The sequence below is a fragment of the Dermacentor variabilis genome, chromosome 11 (assembly GCF_050947875.1).
Source record: "Dermacentor variabilis isolate Ectoservices chromosome 11, ASM5094787v1, whole genome shotgun sequence".
NCBI classification, from domain to species: Eukaryota; Metazoa; Arthropoda; class Arachnida; order Ixodida; family Ixodidae; genus Dermacentor; species Dermacentor variabilis.
Window position 1 is genome coordinate 67082356 of NC_134578.1, and position 25556 is coordinate 67107911.

Here is a 25556-nt window from a genome sequence, read left to right on the forward strand (position 1 = left end):
TGGAGGGAGATCAGACTTCAAATGAGATATTTAAGCACGATATTTATTCCAGAAACCTTACGGTAGTTTTAAACTTTACGCATAACATGCGAGTGAATTTCAGCACGAAGACCTCGGTGTGACGTGGAAGTATCTCGAGATATAAAGAAGCATGAAGAATAAGGACCCTATAACGCTTTCGTGCATATGCTGAAAGAATATGTTACAAGAGCTGCATTTATTCACACACCTTCAACTTGATACGCTCATTGGCAAAAATGTTCGCGCCATTTTGTTAAAGTTGTTCATGGTGGCTGTTAACGTCCTCTCGTAACCGCGGGCTTGAATATACGCGTCGTGAAAAGACATCTATAAAGCTGGGGAGCGCAAATATAAGGAATTTACAGCAAAGGCTACATTTGACACATGCGCTTTTAATTAGGTGTGGGCAGGTGCTCAGAACAGGTGCTTTATTTTCAGCAATCACAAACTAAATATATCATTACGTTCCCCGATGAGATTCGGAAAACTTCTTATGCGTCTTGAAATCCATGAAAATAGGCACAAAATAAAGAATCAGTAAATCCTAAGGTCCTAATTAAACCGCCACCATGAAATTATCTAATGCATCTAAACGCGTTGTAAGGAAGAGCGGATCGGCACACTGGAAAACATGACTGATAGCGGCTGTTATCTCTTTCAAACACGTGTTTAAGGAAAGAAAAGAAAGCAAAATGTGGGGTTTTACGTGCGAAAATCATGATATGATTATGAGACAGGTCGTAATGGGGGACTCTGGAAAATTGTACTATCTGGTATTCTTTAGCGTGCAGCGAAATCTAAGTACACGGGTGTTTTAGCATTTCGCCCCCATCAAAATGCGGACGCCATGGCCGGGTTTCAATCCCCCGACTTCATGCTTAGCAGCCCAACGACATAGACACTAAGCAACGAAGGCGAGTGCCTGTTTCAGGCAACCGCCGTGGTTTCTTAGTGTTAAGGAATAGTTAGCTTAAGGAATAAGTGATTTCCTTGACTAGCTGCCTTTGCATTACACATAAAATTCCCCCTCTTGCCATCTAATGTCAACTCTATCGCGCATTGATTTCATTTACAAGGTTGGGGATATTTTCTTTCCTTTAAGGTCTCTAAAATTCTCATGTAAATGACATGTACCAGCCACACATACATGGGACTAGTGTGGGTACACATTTTGCAACAGCATTGGCGCATACACTTATGGATGTTTTCGGAACTGATTTCCTGTCTCCTTGCAGAACCAAGCCCCACACTTGCCCACAATACATAGATGACCTATTTCTAATATGTGATCTTGGTCAGGACAGTATAGATAAATTTGCAACGATCCTAAAATCGTCTCACCCAAAAGAAGAGAACGTACATCAGAATATTCGACTGAGCACCGTCTACTTTCTGGACAAAACGATATGTATTGACAACGGCATGCTAAAGGCAGTGCTTCATTGAAAACCTTTTGACAGTAAACACTACCGAAAGATGCAACCAAAATCGTCTCAGATATCTCAAGCAATAGTATTTTTAAATGTAAAACCATTCCACTAGGTCGCAGTTATGCTACACAACAAGATTGCGTAGATAGACTCTCTCGCTTCACTAAAGCCTTCTCCAAGAGGACTCAGACGAAACAGTGCCCTTCAAAAAAACTACAACGCTACAACCAAACTTGAACAACCGGGGCCCTAAAACCCCGCCCTCTCCTAACAAGAACCATAACGCCTCTTTTTAGAAAAGAACTGTCGACCAACTTTCTACCATTAAGAAAATCGTCAGTAAATACTGCCTATTTGGCACTGGTAATCAGAACCTTAATAAGCTCTTTTCCGACTCGTCCAATATAGCCCATTGATGCTACACTCACATCAAGAAGGTTCTGGTACTTGCGAAAATAATGACAAAGACGGAAGCAATATCCTGTTCTTGACGAAGCCTAAGATGCTGTATATGAAAGCATCTACAACGTGCTAGTACATTTCAAAGTAAAGCTCCTGAATATTCGCAAAACGCAATTTTGAATTTAACCTGCACATTTAGCAACGTGGCACACTGTCAAGAGTGGACCACTAGTGACAATACATAAGTGAACCTTCAAAAAAATTCCTGCAAGACACTACGGTCACCATGAAGATACAAAACCCAATTTACCCAAATTCAATTTAGACAGCTACTTCTCAGAACACAGCCATATTTTCGATGAAGCAAGGCTGTCTATACTGCAAACAAATTTCCGTTCACCGCGCGAGAGGAGATCTACCTCAAACACAAGTTTAAGTGCCTACACCCGACGGGAATCAATTTTTTCACTTGGCAACTTAGTATCGCTAAAAGCTGCAACAGAAACTTTAACTTCTGATTTTTAATGAAAACGAACAGAAACACGATATACCACCAGCTAACCTGAATTCTCACGCTCACTTATTTTTCAATTTCTTGCTTTTGTCTGCACTTCCCCTACCACTGCATTTATTGCTTTTTTCCACGCTTCCACCCGTATACCAATAATAAGAGCCCATTTCCCACGTACAACTGTCATCTTCCGCTTTTTCTTCCGTCGCCCTCTTCTATATTTTGAGACGCCCAGCGACGCGTTCCAAAATCCCAGCCGTCAGGATGTCCTTTCTGGCGCCTACACCACACAGGATTGTGCCACTTCCATATATTGTGCTGACGGCGCTTACGCCGAACTGCTGCGGTTAAGAGGAAGCTTTAGCTTGAGCCCAACTCCGATGCGGCCTATTCAAATACCTGTAAAACGCAAAAGCGTTTTCTGAGGTAACGCCTGGACCAATTTTAATGAAATTTGTTGGATTTGACAGAGAATGTTAATTTCTAGTGACAGCTAAAGCGTAATTTTAATTTATGGCCGCAATATTGTGATAAAGGTATCAAAAAATTGAAATTTCGAAAAAAATAAACGCACAAAGCTTAAAAATAATAGCTCTGCATCAAAAACAAATATCGCGGTTCTGTAAACGGAATTCATTAGATCATTCAAAGCGTCCAAATTTGAAATGGCAATTTATATCTTATGTGAGTTCGTTACGTTGTGTACAATGGTTCTGCAAAAGCTCTATTTCCATATTACTGAACTTTTAGATTCATGCGTAACATTTCAATTTTATCCGTTTTAGATGTACTATCAGATCCAATTCACAAACATGTGACATCATTTTTCTTTGCTAAGTTAGAGAGTTGTAAACTTGATAGTCTCGTTTTCTGAAACTTTTTATTGTTTGCCAATTTTTAATGAAAACTTGACAGTCTAAATAAGACACTGGAAACTTAGTCACTAGATTCTTCGGTATTTTTAATGCACACAAACCGCGAGCGCTATAACATAACACTATTCCAAACTTTTCTATTCCAATTCTGCAATCAGCCCACCGCGATTGGTCAAAAACTTTTTTGAACCAGCCCGACCTCGCCTGTCTGTCACGCGACGTCACGAAAAGCGCTATAGCTCTCCATCTGATATGAGGTGTACACACTGATTATGAATAACTTGACCGAACAAAACTAAAATAGTTATTTCTAATTCGACGTCTTTTTGCCATTTACCCTCGGCCATTGGTCAAAATTTTTCGCGCTGCATCCACTTCACCTGCCTGTCACGCGACGTCACAAAACCGCAAAAACTTATCGCGTCCAAGTGACGCGTACGCATTAAAGATGCATTAATATGCCGAACAAAACTGAATTTTCTTCTCAATAGCCGCAGGCTGCGCCGTTCCGAAAGGAATAAAAGATGGTTGCCGCCAATCGCTCCGGCAGTGGATACTCGCCCATGCCGGAGAGCACTGGGTTATTTGCGTGTAAGAAAAATTCTTGCCTTGCCTTGTAGCGTTTTCGAGAACTTTCGGCACGTTTACGACGTCGTCCTGCCAACTCTTGTTTGCTGAGGATCTGTTTTAGCGTCATTCTTAAGCTTCCATTGCATGCCGCCGCCATTGTCGACGAGCCGCCGCAAGCTAAGTAAGAGAAAGCGCACCAATCGCTGACGCCAGCACCACCCTCTTCATCCGATTATCAATATTCAGTGCAGTGGCTCGGCCCCATCGAATCACTCTCCACTGAAGCGTGCTCCTCGCCTCTGGTGAGCCATTTAGTTAAGACAAGCCGCACAGTGGAGGCAATGTTATTTGTTTTTCAAGTAAACAAAATTGATCTCCCATGAACGAGGGGAGCATGTGGTTGGTTTGTTCAGACAACCTTGCGGGTGACCGCCCGATGCTTGTGTCAGCGGTTACGCAAAATTGACGTCAGAAGATTGGAATAAAATCATATTGGAATAGTTTGACGTTATACGACCCCTCTTCTCATTTGGCGCAGTGGTTGCCGAGAAATACGAATACTCCTTTTACATGTATTTTGATAGGAGCACCCGAGCTAAAGCTTCCTTTTCACGCCTCTTGAAAAACCAAGACGCTGCCTACCAACCCGCCCCGTGCCTTACCCGCAGACTCTATGTCACCATCTTTATACCTTCACAATATAGCCGGCGCTACTGTGCTACTCAAGTTAATCTTTCAACTCGTGTCCTGTTGTTCCTCCTGCGCTGATCTGCCTATAGGCTCTTCTAAAACGACCAACACATGCGGCCCACGATGTTTATGGTTTGTAGTTCTCTGAAAGACTCCTAGAGCATCGCACTCCCATCATCTTTCCAAACTCTCTCCTTTTTTCACGCCGCCTTCCCACTCTCCCGCTCTTACACTCGCACTTGAATCAGGCCTTAACAGATATTCTTCCCAAGTATTTGTCAGCTGACCGCTGCCTTACGTGACGCTCGCATAGAATTACTCCCGCCTTGGCACTGCCGAATACTCTACATTTTATCTTTTGTTCGGACATGAACCAACTATACCGTTGCAGACACGTCTTCCTTCCTCTGCAGCTTCCACTAGTGAATAGCACGCGAAGCCATTGCCCGGGCTGACTACGCGCGACAGATAACCCACAGATTGTCTTACTGCTTCCCAAGACAATTAGAAACGCCTTAACGACCACCGACCACAATCCCCTTCCCAACCTGTGGGCATTTTTGAAAAGTTCCTTCCTCGCTGCACGGGTTCATATCGATTCCTAGTGCAAGTGACTGACGCCACGTCTCCGATTGTGTCCCCCAGGCCCACTACATCTTCCGTTCCTTTATCCACCGTCGTTGTTCATGTTTCGAGATTCAAGCGTTACCGCATTTCGACTGCTGTGGGTTGGTCCTTAGGGGCGCCGGACAAGCGCTTCTGCCACTGGGATTCACGCTACATGCTACTAGAAGACGATAATGTTGACTTTAGGATTTACTTGATCTTATGACGACAAAGTTCTTAGAATGACGTTGGCTGGCTTCCATGTTGGCCAGTGTTTGATAATCTTGTAAATATACCCTGTAACTAGTTTCAATAGTGTCCCTTCAAGTATCACTATCATAACAAGTCAATTAATAAACTACACAAAAACAGGGAATGCTGATCGAATTCGGGCGACTCAGCTGGGCGTTGTCTAGAGTGTTGATTCGCCCTTTTGCTTTCCGCTGCCATATTGCTGGGGTTATTTGTAGATTTGCAGCCCTTTTGATTCAAACAAAGTTCTAGAACATTGACAATAATCAGTTTTCACGCAACGCCCCTTCCTATTCGGGGTAAGGATTTGAAGACTTCTGGATAACAGTAATTATTTTCTGCCCATGAAGAATAATAAATAAAACCTTTTAAATTTTGAAGACTTCTTTCGGTGCTATTTAAAGAACAAGCTCCAGAGAACACTTCAACCAAAAATCATCATAAAATGTGTTAGCATTAGCACAATATATGTCCCATCACGGTGGCAACTATGCAGTAAATTTGTCTTTAACTATATACGTACTAGCAGCCTTTTCATTTGTTTATGATTTAAAAAGGACTCACCACTGAACGCAGCCAAAATAAACGCAATACACCCAACTAACTTCATGTCGGGTACTTCGATGTGCTCTTAATAATGACGAAGTGCACGGATTTAATGTTTAAACTGCATACGGATTCTATATATACTACAAAGCAGCATGCATACGACTGATGAAATGGCACTACATTGGTATGTAGCCCAACAGGTTTATTTCTGAAATTCGTCTTTTACTTTAGTTTTCTTTTTTTATGAACAATGGTACAGAACAGATCCTGCCTCTCGACAAGCAGGTTTCGGGTATTTTCATATTCTTTAGGCCATGAAGCACAAAGGCCTTAGTCCACTCTTTGCGTCTGCAGCTTTAATTCTGCCAGGAAAAACGCATGTGGCAGAATCTCTTTTCCCATTGGTCATACGCTAAGCTAGGCCATACATTTCATGTTCTCATTTTCAGCGACAAATCCAGAGCAGATAACCAGAACCTTAGCATGAGCAGCAGTCCAATAAAATATAGATATCATCCGTAGAATAGAATCCCTGTTTTTGTACATTCCTGAAAGCTAAATTTACGACTGTGCACAAGCCCTGTACTTTAAAGATAAATATATTGATAAGTGTTCTTTAACGTTAGTCGTTCATCTGCACCAAATCCATTGAATGCCTATTTATATATATTTTTTTCAAAATGGAAAATAGTGAATTCAGCTGGTCTTTCCTCAAGTGCCATCATTTTGTTCTCTAGCAGAATTTGCATTTGAAAGCCACCTACGTGGCAGCGCAGGCGGTAGAATGAAAACATATCTAGATATATGTCAAAGCAGAAGGAGCGATTGAGAAGTTCCATGTATTGAATAAGCATGACAGAGTTTATACGCTCTCTGAAATTTAGCATGTCAAAAAGAAAATATAAATCATGCTAATCCTTAGAAAATTTCAGATATTATATCAAGGGTTGTGCATTCGGGAACGCTATTTAGAAATATTAAGGGAAAACATAATCTGTAATGCTCAATGAAATCTTGATTGTAGCAGTATCAAAAATGAACTACAGGCACACAGTTACGTCTCAAAATCTCTTCCTCAGTCGATAGATTGTAATTAGGAAGAAACAAATTTTCGATATCATATGATATCACCAGTGCCCCCCAAAATTGCTACTGGAACCATCTCAGAATGACTATCGATGTTTATGCGATCATCATTGAAGAAATGTAGCGATACACCTTACTGCCACTACCGAAACACGTTATCTATCAGCCATGTACTCCACTCGGTCTGCTCTTTCACGCTTAATTTTAGACATGCTTTGCTACCTAGCTGTGCTACTGGGAAGTCCTTAAGTGGCTAGTGTCTTAGTATATATTAAGAGATGGTGGTCTGAATCTCTATAACACCAGTTCGACTGTGCGCGCAACCGGTGAAGTTTCAAAAGATTTGTCATTCAAAAGCAGAAGATACTCACTGTCGCATAGCCTGTGGTACACAAATAATTACACAAAACCGGTGACATGCACCCAATAGTATATAGCCAGTAACACATATCTAGTGGTACACACTGTGCTACACGACTTAGTCTGATGGCTGCTTTCGAACTAAGCTACATGTGCACAACAGTCTAATGAGTTGCCCGTATGACCCTGAACTACTCTATGATCGAAGTTTGATTTAAAGATAAATGGTTAGGTTCTGACACGGATGCTTGGAAAGCTCCTGTAGTATCCTAAGATCGCTGATCGCACTAAAACGGAGGACAGTGGAGAAATAATCATCCCCTACAATCAGACTCGACCTTATGGAAGCAGGTGAGACAGCAATCCGGATGTAGCACTAGTCAACCAAGAAAAATGTTTTAAACATTTTTGCTTCCGAGAGATATAAACCTTTATAATGTTGCTCAAAGGATTAAAAAATTGAAGAATCCATCTCACGATGACGGTCTACGGAGAAGGCTTAGCACTAAATCAGAGTGGCAACTGCCACGCTCTCGAAGGAGAGCAGCAGTACTGAAAAGAAAATAAATAAATAAATAAAGTAAAATAAATATGGCGGCATAGCGCATTGGTGTCATCGAAGGTAGTTATAAGGCGTGTTCTGGTGTGGGACTCCTCTTTCACGCTTCTCTAAGAACGCACGGTGCCACCTGGCGGTGCCACCACGAAGCCTGTGCGTGGCCTCCGAAAGGCATGGAAAGCCGCTGCGTGCGAATGCTCAGAAACCGTGTTCGCCCTCACGTGCTTCTCTAGCGCTTCTTTTTAAACACGCTGGGCCACCTAGTTAAGCTGCTGAGCAGTCCGCGCATGGCGTCCAAAACAAAAATCGTAGTGCGATGGTCCTTGCGAACACTTATAATTGTTCCCTCGCTTGCCGCACACCCAGTGGACCATCTCCAATTGGCGAGATGTTCATTGAAGAGCAGCACATACCCAGTGCATTTGTGGCACAGCTTGCTGCAGCCCCACAAATGTCCCCCCGTGTAACGCAGCAAACCAGACGGGAATCTGGTTCAGCTCCTTACTTCTGCTTCTTTATTTTCCTCGTGCTCCTTCTGCAGCGAGGTGTATCTGTCCTTGAGGAATCCCAGTGGCGTAGCTTATATTCCGCCTAGCATTGAATAAATTTAAGGTATTTGTTGTTGTAGAGTTGCACAGTCCTAGTGGCACATAGCTAGTAACTCAAGTTGGCTTCATACACGTTCATTGAGGAGCGGCATGGACTATTCATACATACCCTGTGCTCCAAGTCGACTTCAAAGGGTTTAATTGTACAGGGTACGCACCAGTCCCGCATGTGCAGTGACCCATGTCGGCGCTTAAGAGGCTCATTGAACAGTGGCACATATGTGGAGACTGCCACATGCTCAGTGACCCAAGTAGATCCAGCAGTTGGTATAGAACCATGTTCCCTCAGCATGTTCCATCAGTATTTCAGGATTCACTTTCATTGGTCTCGACGATACACGATGAAGATACGCTGAGGTTACCTTCTGCGTCTAGAAATAATCGTACCGGCTTGAACACTTTACGTGCCTGTTTTCTCTAGTTAAGTATAGCACCGATTCTGTTGAGCTCAATTGCCTCAGCATACTGTCTTGGACATTTGGCGCGGACTGGCGTTCTCGCAAGCCTTCAGCCGTAACAACTGTCAATGCGCACGTTATGGTTCCAGTTGTTCCTGTCTCCTAATCAGATGAGCGCCATTCCTCGCCTCTTTGACACTATAAGCCAGGTGTATTTGAATATGTATCTTAGGCCAGTTGTAACCAAATAAAATATTATCGTTAGGACAACGCGGCAGAATTCTTTATAGAAATTTTGGAACAGTCATTTGCGTTCAGTTCCAGATGATATTCTGAAGCAGAAAAGCGTACAAAGTAACACGCACACACACAGAAACACAGACACACACATGGATGTATATATATATATATATATATATATATATATATATGGATATACCGTGTATGTGTGTTGTGTGTGCTCAACCCCTAGCACAGGTTGGTCCAACAACCAATCGTGCTGGGCAATAATGCTAACATTAGCGCTCATTATCTAAATTATCTACACCTTTCACCTGGACCTTCTGAGAGCTGCCGTGTAAAACATTGTAAGCGTTGGTTCCGTGTCGGCCAAACTTTACCTCCTCAAGAAGTTGCGTGTTTTGAAACTAGTTTTGTTTCGTGCATCGGTTTTGTTTCGCGCGCCTTTTCTTCATTAGCTGCATTCTGCGGTGCGGCGAAGCAAAGAATACCTTTCACTATTGCCACTGCTTCCACCGCGTAGCAAATGAATGTGCTTATGGAATTGTGCAGCACAGAGCCGCGGTCGCGAGTTATCGGGCAGCTTTAGCGCTTCGTAATGTATGCTACGTTCTGTGGGCTACGTCAACAACATAGGTTAAAGATCTTTTTTCTTGATTTTAAAGGCTCCAAGCGAGTCATAACGTTAATGAAGAATGAGATGGGGTGCTGTAATTTAAAGCTATTAAGTTGTGACTTAATTTTAATCTGCTCACGTCATTCGTAGCTGTCGGGGGAGGCTTGGGTTCGGGCCCGCAACGTTTATAGAACAGCCATATAGAACGCTTACCTCTGTTGAAGGTGGTTAGTTTTGTTTAGCTTTAAAGAAAATAGAATTACGCACTTTGTTTTCTTAATATTGCGCTGGCAGTCGAGAGATGAGGAGACCGCAGAAGGAGAAAGGGCGTTAGCAAGGACGAGTTAGTGGAGAGAAAGGAGGACATGGGCGACTAGGTTTGCGCCGGCGTCTTGGAGCAAATCGAGATGCTCAATTTGTGCTAGCGTCCCACAGGAGACGCAAAATTGGGAAGAAGGGTGCCAGTTCCCAGATTGTTCCATTTGAAGACCTAGACGATCGCCGCGGCGTACAACGTTCGGGGTTCTAAACACGCTACCAACACGGATTCTTAACGAACATGAGTCGGCTAAGTGACCTGGCAGAGCTATATTTGCAACCCAACAGCTCGGTACCATGTGACGTAAAAAATATATATCGCCGTGTCTGTAGCCCAACCAAGCTACGTATTGTTTAATGACTCAGTGGTCATGCGACTAAAATAACATAGAGAAATATTCTGTACGCGCGGAAGCGCCATTTGCAGCTTCGTTCTATTTCTCTGTAGCACCATGAAACGATTTAAGCACGGCTGGCCACCTAATGTGCGCCGTCCGCGTAAGTTTCACAGCTCCTGATTCGCAGTTATGGCGCTTCATCAAGCCTAAACAAGACTCTCCCCGTTGCATGCACTGGAGACGCACGCAGGCGGCGTTGCAACGGCCGTGGCGCCCGAATGCTGCATCCTGCGTCTTCTGCGGTGCTTTTTAGTACCCGGGGAGGTATTCTGTAAGAGTCGCCCTAGTGGACATGTCCATTTCATCTGCAGTTAAAGTTTTGATTGGCTGGGCTGCGCTTCCATACAATCGAGGCGCCACAGCCAATCAACACTACAGTAGCAGACGAAATGGATTTGCCCACTAGGTGGACTCTTACTGAATACCTCCCCTGCATGTCAGCACAAAAGCATCACCGTCACTGGGGAAGTTGCAAAACAATCATGAAGCAGCATTACAGAATTCTTGCGCCTTTTGAAACGAAAGGCGTAGTTATGGCGCTATTGCTTCACAGCTGAAATTAACGGCAGAGTGGAGCACGTCATGAACTACTTTAGGTAGCGCAGGTCAATTTAACCGGCCTTAAATTTGTCCACTACATTTATCTTCGGCCTGTTTCTTCCAGGAAGTTGCCTTGAATAAAATTCCTAGGCCGACAACGAATACGTCTTAAGCGCGCCGCCAGCGTTCGTCGCATGCGAGACCCATGCATGAGATGTGACTCTGCGATTGATTCGTCGATACGCGATGAATATGATGGAATGTCAATATTCCGCATAGAGCACAAGATCAATGGCGCCCTCCAGACCTTGAAAGTGCTGTTGGCAGTGGCAAGCTCTCGGGTTTTCCTGACAGGTGTCAATGAGTTTTTCGGGGTTGTTGACTTCTTAGCGCATCGTTACTAAGCTATGTACTTCGATTTAGTCGCAACAACATCAAACGGCAACAGGCCTAGAGGCGCTGCCGCACCTTGGCCCTCGATTGAGAAAGAAGGCGAGCGAAGTTTGAACGTTGTCGACACGTAACATACGTGTAACGTTTCATTATTGCATGTCTAGTCTTAAACTATATTCAGGCATTTATTAGGTGACAACAAACAAAAGTGTGCCGTGCGGTTTGCCGCATTTGCGATATAATTTCTACGCATTCTTGACGTGGCACACAGGCATCAAGCTTTAAAAAATAAATACCTGTAAAATAATCCGACTGGAAGACGTTAGGATGAATAAAACGAACTGGTGAAGGTGTCCACGCATGCACCACGATTAATTAGACGCATGCGACGCGTTGAAAAAATATGCGTACGGTAAGGTCTCGGGTGGTGCCTATGCGAAGGCACCTCTCCGACTCGAGAGAGCTGAAAAACGAAAAACTACGCCTTGAAAAACCAACTTTATTTTCTACAGTAATAGAGCGCGCGATGCGATGCGTCGGTCACACAGCTTTGTCGACGAGATTCGGAAGCACGGGAGAGCCCAAGCGAAAGGGGGTCGGTCACCACACAAGGCATTGGCCTCGGTTGCACTATGAAAAAAAAGAACACAACTTCATTCTTCTTTTTTTTCTTTGATACGTATCTGCACAACTTCCATCAGCAAGGTGGTTGCCTGCCATAATAATCTTGGAACACATGTGAATATGATAACATTAATGTACCTGCAGGAAGAAATAGCTGACTTCGGCCATTCGCAATCGTTGACCGATTCACATAGGCACCCTTCGTTCATATCCCAGCTTGAATGTGGATGCCGATTTCATCACCGTGCGCTCACTCGAAACAAAATTTTCTGAACACACACGCGGCGAAGCTGATGGCGGAACGTCCTTGCTATTGATGCTGGAAATCTAAAGCTGTCCTTGTCCCAAGCAATGTGGCGGAGTGCACGGTGTCGCCGGGCCAGGACGTACACTTCACATTCGCCTCCGAACGTTTCTTATTATAGCCGAGCACAACACAGTGGCATGTAATTGGCCTTCAGTCACCTGATATCGACGCAATCACATATGGAACACGTTATAATCGCATTTCTTCACAATGACACCGCTACTGTTCCAGGCTCCCACTTGAAGAAATGGCGATGCGTGCATGCTAGTGCGAACAGGAGACTGGTGCGGCGTGTCGATACGAAGGTATGCGTTCCTGCTCACCAATAAAACGCTATATAGCCGTGCAAGAATAAAAATTGTCTCGCCTACCGAGATGCATGCCTACTTTCGATGGACGAGTATTGTATTTGCCGGAATCAAGCGAAAAACCCTGAAAGAGGACAACGAGCTTATCAAACAGCATTTTCATAGCTTTTATGCGAGCGGTCATAGCCTAATCAGCAGGATTGTACTTATAGCGATTTTGTCGCTAGATTAAGCAACCGTGTCCGTCTAGCGACCAATTTTCAACTTTAGTGACGAGTGATATATTTTTTATCAACGTGACAGAATAACTGGGGATATTTTAGCGACTTTCAAATATCCTTCCAAATAGCCTTTCGGGAGGCACTTTATTATGCAAAAGCGACACGTGAGCAGACTAAATTGGCTGTGTGACGCTTGGCTCTGTGTTAGTGGTGAAGCAGTGGTTGTTTTTACCGGATTCACAATGTGCTCACAAAATCCATGCTTTTTTGTTTGCTGTTTCTCAAGTATTTTATTAAAGAAATTCGAATGGCTGTTTACACTCTGGGCTCTGCACTTTTACTCAATTCGTTCGATTCGTGGCTAATTAGAAACCTTATTGTGAGAATTAGAATTAAGCAGGCAAATAACTGTACAAAGGCGTATACGTAGAAGCGGCTTGGCTGCCTCACGCGATCCTGAACACGCTGCTTGGTTATCGCATTGCTTTTGGACAAATCAGTAATGCCAAGAGCCTTCAGCTAGACGACGCGGAGGAAGCGTAACATATGACCTCCATAAAGATCGCATAACTGTCATCTCCGTCTTGTCACGCGACCGCGTGGGTCTTGTAGAATTGGGCTGTCCTTTCAGTAGCGCCGAAAACTATACATTTCCTGGCAGATTGCGCACTATAAACATTAAAATACAAACGTGGAATTTTCGCCGTCATTATCCATCTTTACGTAAATGATTCACTCTTTATTTCTCTTATGCGGGCCCTAAGAGAACGTACCACGTTGGGGAAAAATATGAACGTTATGCTGCTGCATTTTATATATAATGTCCCAAACGCCCACCTTACCTAAAATTTACTAAGAAGTATTAGGGAGATTGTTCGCCACCTTGCAGCAAAGTGCAGCCGCCATTCCGAACATTTCTGTCGTAATTTATCTTCATAAAACTATGGTAACACTGTCTAGAAGTCTTTGGTCTTTTACTCAAAATACGCTTATTGTCACTCAATGTCCAGTTTTGAAAATAATTTATATCCAATGCGAACAAATCTGTTCTCGCCGATGACTTGGAGAAGCCAGCATCAGACCAAACCGTGGGAAGTCCTCTTTAACACCTATTAGAAGAGGCAGTTTCCGGCTATTTCATAAATATTTGTTTGGTTTGGGATGCTAATCCATGTTAAGTTACAGGTTACTTTGATGCGGTTAGGTTTCGCGGTTTTTACCTCATAATGAAATCGTGGTCTTGCCATGTGTAAGTCCAGAATTCAGTTTTCACGGTTTTCTGAAGTTCTCTGGTGATGTGGAGCATCGCAACAAGTTTTGGCGAATAGCGGACGACTTATGGTGTGCAAAGGCGTAGAATTAGATTGTTTCTTTAGTTCAGCCTAGTTTTACAAGCGCAGTTTGTAAGTGTCATTTCAAAATGGGGACGTTTGGCGGATTTTGTGACTTCGAGTGAAAGGAAGAGGAAGTGAGCGTGCCGATGAATATCTTGACCGATCACGGCGGGCTAACGACTGAAATGGAATGGAACAGACTGGAATATCTCGGCGTTATAGCACCCACAATGTGGGCATCATTAAGAAATCAAGTCTAGCAGTGATTGAGCTGTAAATGCGAGAGAAATGAGGTCGTGTTATGTCGAAAACAAACAAACACACACACACACACAAACACACAAGCGAGCGCACACACACACACACACACACAGAGAGAGACACACAGACACACGCACGCGTGCGCGCGCGCGCACAAACAGACAGACATATACACACCGCAGGCACGTACGTTTTTTTTTTCACATTGACACCCCTCATGCTAACGTATGAAATAAATGTTGTATCAAATGCTGTAAAAAACGACAGTATGAGCACCCAGTTCATGCATACCGGCCACGGAAAGCAGTTTTCCAGTAAATATAGAGGCACACTGTATACCGCCATAAAAAACAGCAACAGCTCACACTCTGTAACATATTACGGATTTGTAGATGAGCAGGAACACACCAGTTACCACTTTTCTTTGTTAGTATTCGCAAATATAGGTAGCAACTCAACGCGAGATTATAGCTGTTGACGAAGTTTTTCTGGAGTGATTGTTTATGCTGTGTTGTGTCAAGTGTTTCTACTGCTCTGATGTAAGCGCGATATTGTGCACAATACAAAGATTATATTCATCTTATACTACGGGTACAAACCAACTTTACGTAAATGACTTACGGCAGCCACTCGCGCCTTCTGAATGTCCCTTTCTAGCAATATATATGTCGCACTAGATTTGTTAAAGGGACGTAGTAAAGAGACGCAACATGTATTTTTATTTTTTTGAGCACGTAGCACCGTAGCTGTTCTACTGGTGTTCACAGCCTCAGTTTAAGACTATAAAAAGCTCTTCGACAGAAGTGTGACCAAAAATGAGCCTAATGGCATACAGTTTCGTTCTGAGAGATATACGTGGCGTTTTATGACTCCTCCATCTTTTATGTTGCGGCATGAAACTATGCAAGCGTGCGAAATAATCACCGTTGAAGTGCTGTTATATTCTACATGTGTCCGTAAACTTGCCCGACACCGTTCTAAGCGGATCTGTGCCTGAGTCGCTCACTACCTTAACGCCTCATGTATTCTTGATGGCCGTTTGCGGCATGGAAACTGTTAATCTGCGATATGTCTTGCGTTCCTGTTTACTCATGTATTACGCATGGGCCTGCTGTACCTCTGTATAGTTGTAATAAATGGAATCGCTTTTAGCTACACGTTTCCCCCTGTTTACCATCACACTTGTTCGAAATATTCCACGAAAACAGTGTGATCTATTATTAAATTAAGCATACAAAAACGTAAATAAATAAGTGAATACCCTTAAAGAAAGAACGTGCCCTACTCACACTGAATAGGCCATAGATAAGGAACGTGCTTGACTCTATATTACTTACATGGGCATTAAATTTAAGCACGCATATTTTTTTCCGTATCACGAGAGATGTCATGCATATATAAAAGTGCAAGAGCACGATCAATTTTATTTGTCTCATCGAAAACGACTAGCCCTGCGACCGGAACCATGGGGCAGTGTCTTCAACATCTTGTCCACAATTCGCCTTAGGTATGCATTTACCGTCGCAGCAATAACCGGACACGCGACGTGGACCAACCCCCTGAAAAAGTATAAAATTAGAAATGATTGCGCTTTCAGATATTGTCAACAGAAAAATGAAATCGTGAAAGGCGTGGCGTCTCTTGACACGATCGTACCTATAGGATGAGATCTCTAAACATCTTGCTTATTTTTTGAGAGGAAACGGCGGTAACTATTTTGTCAGGAATTATGTCATAAAATGGGAAAAATAGAAGAGTGCGTCTGCTTTCCCTAGACTGACCTCTTTCAGCACTTATGCTTATGCTATAGGTATCCTTCCTTAAGGAATTTGTTGATGACAGAATGTAATGCACGTAGAAAGCGATCACACATTCAAAAAATTTTACGCAACTGTACATTGTGGTTGTTATCAAGGCAAGATTTGAATCTGTAATATGACAGTTTTGCACGCTTGCAACTCTTCAGTGCAGCATGTGCGTTGAACCATTTTTACTGTATATCATCAAATATTCATAGCGTTTTCTCAAAATACGCAAAAATTATATTATACGATGTCGACGACCGGTGCATTACACAACGGAAATTAATTATGAACGCACGCTTTGTTTCCACGCTCACGTTTCTGTTTGCAAATACTGAGGAGGGCATAATAATTAAGCTCCCTCCACACGCTAAAATAAGCTGTCATCGCTGTTGGCAAGGAATTATGCAATTTAGTAGCCATAGACAAAACTTTTGCAATTAACCTACTCCTGGTAAACAGTGTTTCGTATGGTTATGAAAAAGGGACAGATTACCTCACAGGCACTGTTGTAGCTGCTCGTATAGTAACCGTAAAACCATTCATTCTTTTGTTGGCAGTAGTAGTAGCAACTCGAGAGAGTATTTCTCTGCGAAGTAAATAACAAAATCAACAACAAGGACAGATATATATTCACATAAAACACAAAAACAATTATTTTTCCTGAAGCAGTTCACCGATTGCACACTCCCCTTATCCAACAACAAACACCCTTATTACTCCTATATTTTAATTTTTCTAAATAGATGCAAAATGAGTAAAACAAGTGTAGAGTTCATGCTAGTGAGAGAAATTGAAGGAAGTCTTATATAGATGGTAAATTCGGATTTGTACTTCATTTGAGTGTTGGAGCCGACTGCACATTCACATCGCCTGTTTGGCGGATTTCGATAATACAAGACACACGGTAAAATTGCGGCGATACCATATGAACTACTCTCAAACAATTGTTCAAATAAATTGGTTCAAGTGAGACATTGGGCGAAATATCACGGCTACGCTCGTATTAGCTCTCCTCGTTGATAATCACTGTGGCTGCTCTGGAGCTGCTTTGTATTATTTGTTTCAAACCACGTCATTTTCGCCAATCGCAACTTAGATTCTTTCTGTTCCAAATTGGAAACGAGGTATTCTCCTTTAGTGACTGACACCTTCCAATTGCTGAATAAGAGTTCTGACAAAACAAAGCAGTAACATTGTATGAATAATTTAATTTTATCTTTACAATTCACGCAAGACAAGCCAAATCACTTAGGCGTATCACCCATATCACTCACTGCTGAGGTTCTTATATTTGTAATCACTGTAGCTTCACGGCAATGTTATTTGCGATATCAATATAAATCTATGTACGAAATTGAACATGACAGATTGAACAATATATTGACAGACTTTACAGTTTGACTAGTTCAAGATATTTTGTATATGCAATGCGAAGCCAGTGAATTAAAGAGGAGAGAAATCGCGTCTGTATTTTTTCTGTGTGGATGCTCACAAGTTTTCGAAACACTTGCAGCAGTTCTGCAGTGCAATACGTGTATAAATGAATAAACATCTCCCATAGAAGTCCAGTGGCTAAGGATTTGCATTACTGAGCACGAGGTTTAGGTTCGATTACTGCCCAGGTAGCTGCATTTCGATGAGAAAAGAAGAGAAACGCTCGTGTAATGAGATTTAGGTACGCATTAGAACAGTCAAGATGGTCAAGATTAGTCCGTAGTCTCCTAATATAGTATGCATCTTTTGTCGTTTGGACACGCAAAATTCCGGCTTTTCATAAAAAGAATCAAATTCTTTATGATCGCCTATGTGATTATGCATTGGTATATCTCACTGTGCTAAAGTATTTTATAATGATCATCACCATCATCAGCCGATCTTATGCTGACTGCAGGAAGAAAGCCTCTTCCAGTGATCTCCAGTTAGCCTTGTCCTGCGCCAATCGATTCCAACTAGTGCATCCGAATTTCTTAATTTCTTTACCCCAGCTCGTCTTCTGGTGCCCTCGACTGTGCTTCCCTTCTCTTGGCACCCATTCTCTAACCCTATTGGTGCACCGGTTATCTAATCTACGCATAACGTGACCTGCTCATCTATATTTATTTTTCTTCATGCCAATTAGACTATCGGCTATCCCAGCTTGCTAACTGATCCACACCGCTCTGTTTCTGTCTCTTAATGTTATGTCTATGATCCTTCGTTCCATCGTGCTTTGCGCGCTTCTTAACTTGTTTTAGAGCTTCTTTGTCAGTCTACAAGTTTCTGCCCCATATATCGGCACCGGTAGAATGCATTGATTGTACATCTCTCTTTTTAATCGTAATGGTAAGCCTCCAGTCAGGATCTGAAAATCTATGCTGAATGCGTTCCAACCCATTTTTATTTTTCTGTAACATTTCTTTTCATGATCAGGGTCTCATGTCAGTAATTCAAGTAGGAAAGCCTCTAGAGGCTGACTGGCGATCTTGAATGCTTATTTCCTTGCCCGGCTATCGATCCTTATCTTTATCTTATATATGTTATTCTTCAATCCCAATCTAACACTCTATCTGCTAAGGTTCTCAATCATTTGCTATAACTCGTCCCCGGTGCTGCTGAACAACACAATGTCATCTGCAAATCGAAGGATGTTCGCTGATGATCCTTACTCCTAAGCCTGCCCGGTTTACTAGCTTGAATATTTCTAAGCACGCAGTCAATTGCATGGGAGAGACAGTGTCTCCTTTTCTGGCCCCTTTCTTTATAGGTATCTTCCTGCTTTTCTTGTGGAGAATTAGGGTAGCTGTGGAAACCTTGTGGAGACATTCCAAGACATTTACGTACGCGTCCTCTACTCCTTGATTACGTAATGCATCTATCACTGCTGGCATCCCTACGGAATCATATGCCTTATCGTAATGTAGGAAGGCCATATAGAAACGCTCATTGTTCTCTGCGGATTTATGGACTACGCTATCGATTACGCTATCGATGACATGGATGTAATCCATTGTAGAGTATCCCTCCTGAAACCTGCCTGTTGCCTTGGTTCACTAAAGTCCTGTATTGCCCTTATTCTATTAGTGGTAACCTTGGTGAATACTTTAGGTATTATTCGAAGTAAGCTAATGGGCGTATAATTTTCCAACTCTTTCACTGAGCCTTATCTGTGGATGAGTATCGGCATTGTTCCAGTTCTCTGCGACCCTTGAAATCGATAGACAGATCGTATAAAGGGCCTCTAGTTTTTCAAACATTATGCCTCGGCGATCTTTGTATAAATCGACTTGTAGTACGTCTTGTCCTACCGCTTTTCCCCTTTTCATGTCATTGGGCGGGAGAAGGTGTCCCGTGTACACCTGCCCCCGTCCCCTACTGCGCACGTCACCGTCCTATTTGTTATTCTGATTTCGGACCCCCTTTCCTTTGGTCTGTTTTAATTATATATGTTTTGAAACGCCCTCCCCAACACGATCCAAAGTCCCAGACGCCAGCATATCTTTTTGGGTACCTTAGCCACACAGGGTATCTGTATACCGCCGTAACGACACTTACATTGAGTTACATGGGCTAACGTCCCTTGTATGACCACGCCGCTGCCTTCCAGTTACCCCATGCATTGCACCCCAGACTCCTTGTTGCCATCCTAACTCCTTCAATTACTCGACGCATTTGATGCTAAGCTACTAAAGTCACTCTTTCAACTGACGTCTTTTTGGGTCTTTTTTGCTACTCGCGCACTGACCGACTGACCGGCTCTTCTAAGCCCACAAAAGCAAGCTGCCAAAGACACCCCTGAACGCTGCCTGACCTCTCACTTCTCCAACAGCCTCCCATACCGCTTCTTTTCTTTTCTTGTTTTCCCCCTCTTGGTATCCCCCCTCCTTTTTTCCTTTTTTCCTCTCCTTTGCTTTGTTTTCTTTACTCCCCACCTTTCCACTCTACTGCTCTTGTCCCGTCTTGAGAACCACGCTCACAGAAACAGAAGTCAGGCCACAACGCTCATTCTTTTTAAAGTCTCTCCCTTTACAAACAAGCGCCACCGACAACCCCACGTGAAGTCACTGCGCTAAACCTATAAAACTAACATGCCGAGGATGACCAGGCCGCCTTTGACGAAGCTAGGTCCTCCTATCGAAACGTTGGCCAGCCTTTTTGAGGCACTTTATGCCTGTTTATACCCTTTATGCCACAGTGTGCTGTTGTATCTGTCAACCCCTTTCTTGATTTTTGATCTGTTCTCTTCAGTTAGACAGTTTCATTCATTGTGTTTTCTTTGTTAGGTCCTTTTTTTACGTGTGAGGGCTTAGCTACTGGTTGCCTTAATGCCTTACCTCTCACTTCGATTGCTGCTTCAGAAGCCAGCCTAGTTACGGTTTCATTCATTACCTCTAGGTCATCATCTCTCTGTTCTGAGGCTGCATATTTGTTTGCAAGTGCCAACCAGAATTGGTCTGCTTTTGCTTTTACTGCGTCTAGGTTTGCCTGTTTCTTCTTGACCAATTTTAATCTTTCTCTCTTCAAATTGAGGAGAATCCTAGCCCTCACTAACTCATGATAACTGCACTTTACCCTACCTGAAAATTCTACATCCTGCACAATGCTGGGATTGGCAGAAAATATGAAATCAATTTCCTTTCTTGTTTAACCATTAGGGCTTTTTCAGGACCTCTTTTTTGTTGCAACACTTCCTGAAGAAATGTTCTTTATTAGCAAATTATTTCTTTCCGAGAATTCTACCAACATCTTGAATGAGCACTTACATTTGTGAAATTGAGAAAAATAAAACAAATATAGCGTATATTTATTTGCGTATCACCCTACCTTTAATCATAAGTCAAGCTGTAAAAATATGCCTTGATGGTATGGCAGTTTTCAAGCCCAGTCGGGTTAGTTGATTTAAATTGCTATAACATTTTAAACTGTAAGTGTATATTTTTATGTGAAGTACAACACGATTTTTTTACCGAGAACTCCTAAGTGCTTGCGTAAGAAATTCTTGCAATATATCAGCAGTAAAGGTAGCACCTGCCTCAGTCGAGATTGACAACAGTGTACACACCGTGAAGCTCCAGTGTGGTTGTCTGAATGAATACATTTTCTTCTTTACAGCAATTCCTCCAGTGGCAGCCGTCGCATCTTTTTTCATGTTAGATTTTAATTGGCGTCCACTATGCATTTATTGCATTGCGTACGCGTTAAATCACATCAAAATGATCACAAATATAGTGAAGCCCTCATACTACAACGTACCTTCTGTTCAGATTCTCGTTGGGGCATGTGAACCCCGTGTAATATTGAATTTTTTATCAATTTTTCCCGATATCAACAGAGCAATTCTCCCAAGAAAGATCAATAAATACTGAAAGAAGGCACTTTGAACAGGGCGCGAACAGTTACACGAGTGGGTTTGAGGAATCGTTTCTTACGCCTGACTCAGTCATTACAGCTTTTACCGGTGTGAACGGCGAATAGTAGCTGTGGCATGGCATATGGATGCTAATGCCCTCTCAAAAGATACGTGTGTGCCAGAAGGTAGTGATGGCGCGTCTGTAAAGCATTTCGACTAGTTATGCTGGGCCGTTGAGGGATGTGTGATTATATGTTGAGACACGATTTTATATCTAAGGCCTGGGTTTGTTTGCGCACAACATCGCATAAATTTTAATGGAGCTTTTTGTCCTTGTAGGATCCCGCATACCCAGAGGCCGAAATAGGCGTCAAACAGGTTGAGTGACGAGTGGTACACACACAGTGTCACGTACGCAGTAGCCGAAGTCGGCGTCAATGAGCTTACTTGACGTATGACGTACTTCACAGTATACGTCGTCCAACTCCCTCATAAGTCGACTCATTCAAACTCATTCAGGTTCGCACTAATGCACGAGTCTCAGTGAGCCCGTCTGAGCAGAATTTGGTGCGTCTGATCTCGAGGCCTCACGAAAAAAAAACATACATAATGTGAGCCAGCCTGAGTGGTCTTTAGTCTGCCGACGTTGATACAACGCCACTAAGGTCGAGGCGACGGTGGCATCGCGATGAGTCGCGCAGCGCACATCCCACTAGTGCTAAAAAACACATCGAGCACGGCAATGCGCGGCTGTTGGCTGGCCTTGTAGTATTTATGCAGTCGTTGTAGACTTTCTCTCGATATAACGCGCGCGCATCAGTTCTACACCCTCACGTACTGCAAGGACAGCAGCGTAAGTAGACGCCCCTACGTCAAGAGAGTGTCATAGCGGCAGGCCGTAATGGCCCTTGTCCCTTTATCTAACTTGCTTTTAGTTTTTATTCAATGGCTTAATGTCTCTGCAATAAATGCATCTACATAACGAACGATTTAGAATGTCCTGGCGGAATTCCTATCCGGCATGAGTATTGTGAACCTCTCTACAACGAAGACAAGAACGACAAGTTTCTTTATAAAACGAATAAACAAAAGAAGGGGGAAAAAGCGCTCCATTTCGTTAAGACCACCTAATGCCAACAGACAATGACGCCAAGAAAAGCGTCTGGCGAATTAACTGTAGTTGAAAGGGTAATATGGAAAATAATGAAGCAAACCGAAATGAAAGTGGGCGGAAAGATAAGTTGTCGCCAGTGAGAGCCGAATCTACAACCTCCGCATTACAAGTGCATTGCAATGCCATTTGTGCTACGGCGACGGCCATCAATTCGTTCTTAACCTGAGTATTTATGTTCACGAGTATTGATGTTTACAGCTCGCTTTATTCATTCGAAGCTTTGACAAACCTATCCTTTCATTCAACTCAGCTCACCAAAAATTTGCAATAAGTGGAAGTGATTGTTCTGGCCTTCTGACTCCACTGGACAAATAAAGTGCACACCCATTCAAAAAGTGGTTTTCCGCACAGTGGACTCGTTTGAAACAGGATAAATTTTTTGAAGGTGGTAATAGTTTGTTGACCGAAATTTTGATATAACAAATCAAGAAACGGGAAAAAGATTGGTGAATTATGAAAGAAAGAATAAGAGTACAAAAAGATTCGCTGTCGCTTCTCATATGCACTAAGCGGGCCGTGGTTTAAAGATCTTAGGGGCGCGGTGCGAAGCAAATGTGATTTTTTTTTATCAAGCCATACGTTATAGACAATTTGCTCGTTAGTTGGCAAGCTCAAAATTAGAAGGGCAACTTGAAAAGGAGCTTACTCAATACGTCGCACCAAGCAGTTTATATCCATGTGCTTTTGAAATGGTATACAGCATTCCGTTGACAGGAAATAAAGTATACGTTTGACAAACAACACGGTGTAATAACAATGGTTAAGGAAACACTGCGCGTCTTTAAGATGTAGTTTTAACGGGCATTTCGCTTCACATCTCAACGAATGCGGCTACACAGTCAAATTTATTAGCTCAATTTTGTATATGAGCAGGAACCAAAGTTCCTCTGGATAAAGAGAGGTATTTTTTATCAAACTGCATAAACGCACATACGTCCGCCATGAGTCGTTTACAGCATATGATACGGAAGGTTATTACACTGATAAATTGTTATAGGCAGAATGTGCTGATCGTGAACTTGTCAGCTGAAATTTCATACCTCTCTCGGCGTTGTTCCTTACTTTTCTTCCTATCTGCACTTTATCGTAGACATTTTTATTCCCTTTTTGCTTCTAGATTTTGCATACACTCCGAGTAAATAACAATATTTCTGTTGTGAAACTGCGCTCGTATCGCGAAATTCTTCCATTATCCCCTGTGTTAGCGCAAAACTTTTTTTTAGATGCTGTCTTAGATATCGTGTCTTTTACAATGGCAGATATAATAAAATCGTGCACTACTGCTCAGTTCGTCGTACCTTTTCTAGATAACCGTGGCTGCAGCTGGCAGCCTAATGGGTGTGATCATTTATACATCCTGCTCATGTTTGAAACGTGTGACTCTGTGTTAGTAAACCACTTTCACGCTACTTACCGCTTCTACACTAGTTTATTTTGGCCGAAAAAGTGGAAATTAATTATGACGAATCTACAGCCACGGAAGAATACTAAGTACTACGCAAAAAACAAACACAAATTGTGTCTTCCTTCTTGACAGGGATTGTTTTCTACCTGATGCCACCTACGGAAAAGAGGATATCTTAAGAAATTTAGAGGACATTCTATAATGACCTACACGTACGTTCGCGACATACTCATTTGTGTAATTTTTTTATATATTGTCTAAACATTTTTTATTTTATGCCATGTAACCTTTTTCCTTATAGCTTTTCCTTATAATCTTTCAATGTGCGCAGGTATTTATACTATTTTTCTACTGATAGTGAGCGGCAACACTTATTCAGTTAATTGCCTTTTGTACGATATGTAAGTATGAGCATTCTACCAACCAGTCTGTTAACACAGTTGTCCCATACTCACGCCATAGTGATTCTTCTGTGGGCATTTCCGGAATCGTCGTGGAAAAACTTTGTTCTCAATATTGGGATACTTGCTCTCTAGTTGCAAGACAGAAAAGTAGTTGCAGGTGACCAAAATATCAAAAATGTGTTCTAAGCAGATCACCCATTCTTCAATGTGTCCACACAATTCATAGCAATCTTTGTCATGTAAGTATGGCAATATTTTTTCCTATGAATATGATAAATGAAATACACTATCTTCGCATCCACCGTAGGGAACTTTGTGAAACTATAATCACTGCAACCACTGCAACACATGACCGGCACGTATGAATAAATAAGCAAATCAACTATGTAGTATAGGAAAAGCGTGTTTTTTATGAATATTATTTTTGCCGCCATGTATGGCGATAGTTCGAAACATTGGATCGTGCAATTTGATCTTCTGTCCTGTTAGCTGCCCGGCCAAAAAGTTTAGACTTTGGAGATTTATGGAGCTTTTGACCAATTTTATAATGCACTAAGAAGACAGTAGAACATGCTATTACAATAGGAAAACATGAATCAGGGTTTTCACGAATTCGACTTCTTTTTTTAACAGGAAAGAACAACCTCAACTGTAAATAAATTACCAGCCGTATTAGACACAAGCACATAAACACAGCCTGGCGAAGTCAGTAATTTCATCAGAGGCCGGCATCGAGAGTGATAAGCGAAAGTCTAATGACCTCCCTTATAATATTAAAGTATATAGAAGTTTTGTTGTTTGATTCTGGATAAAGAACGGGGCTTTTTATATTACAAAATGCTCTGTGACGAGTCGATTGTCAATTTACTGATGGCCGCACATGCGAATATTTACAGGTGTAGGTCTCACCCCGGGATGAAAGCACGGCTAACGAAGTGGTGGTGCGCACAGAATTTTTTCAGAAG

General features: G+C 42.4%; 1 protein-coding gene and 1 long non-coding RNA gene across 2 annotated transcripts in view; both read right to left on the bottom strand.

Annotated features, from left to right (window-relative positions):
* LOC142564310 (uncharacterized) overlaps positions 1-6064 on the bottom strand; it is a 28495-nt gene extending 22431 nt beyond the window's left edge. The window contains exon 1 of the long non-coding RNA XR_012824543.1: positions 5922-6064. This is a non-coding gene — a long non-coding RNA (uncharacterized LOC142564310). The remainder of the gene's footprint in view (positions 1-5921) is intronic.
* Positions 6065-15849: 9785 nt separating this feature from the next.
* The window catches only part of LOC142564312 (uncharacterized), a 50709-nt gene continuing 41002 nt past the window's right edge, over positions 15850-25556 (bottom strand). The window contains exons 9-11 of the mRNA XM_075675263.1: positions 24643-24719; positions 16776-16868; positions 15850-16036 (exon numbers count right to left, since the gene is read on the bottom strand). Coding sequence (XP_075531378.1) covers positions 15923-16036; positions 16776-16868; positions 24643-24719 — 284 coding nt within the window. The 3' untranslated portion in view covers positions 15850-15922. The remainder of the gene's footprint in view (positions 16037-16775; positions 16869-24642; positions 24720-25556) is intronic.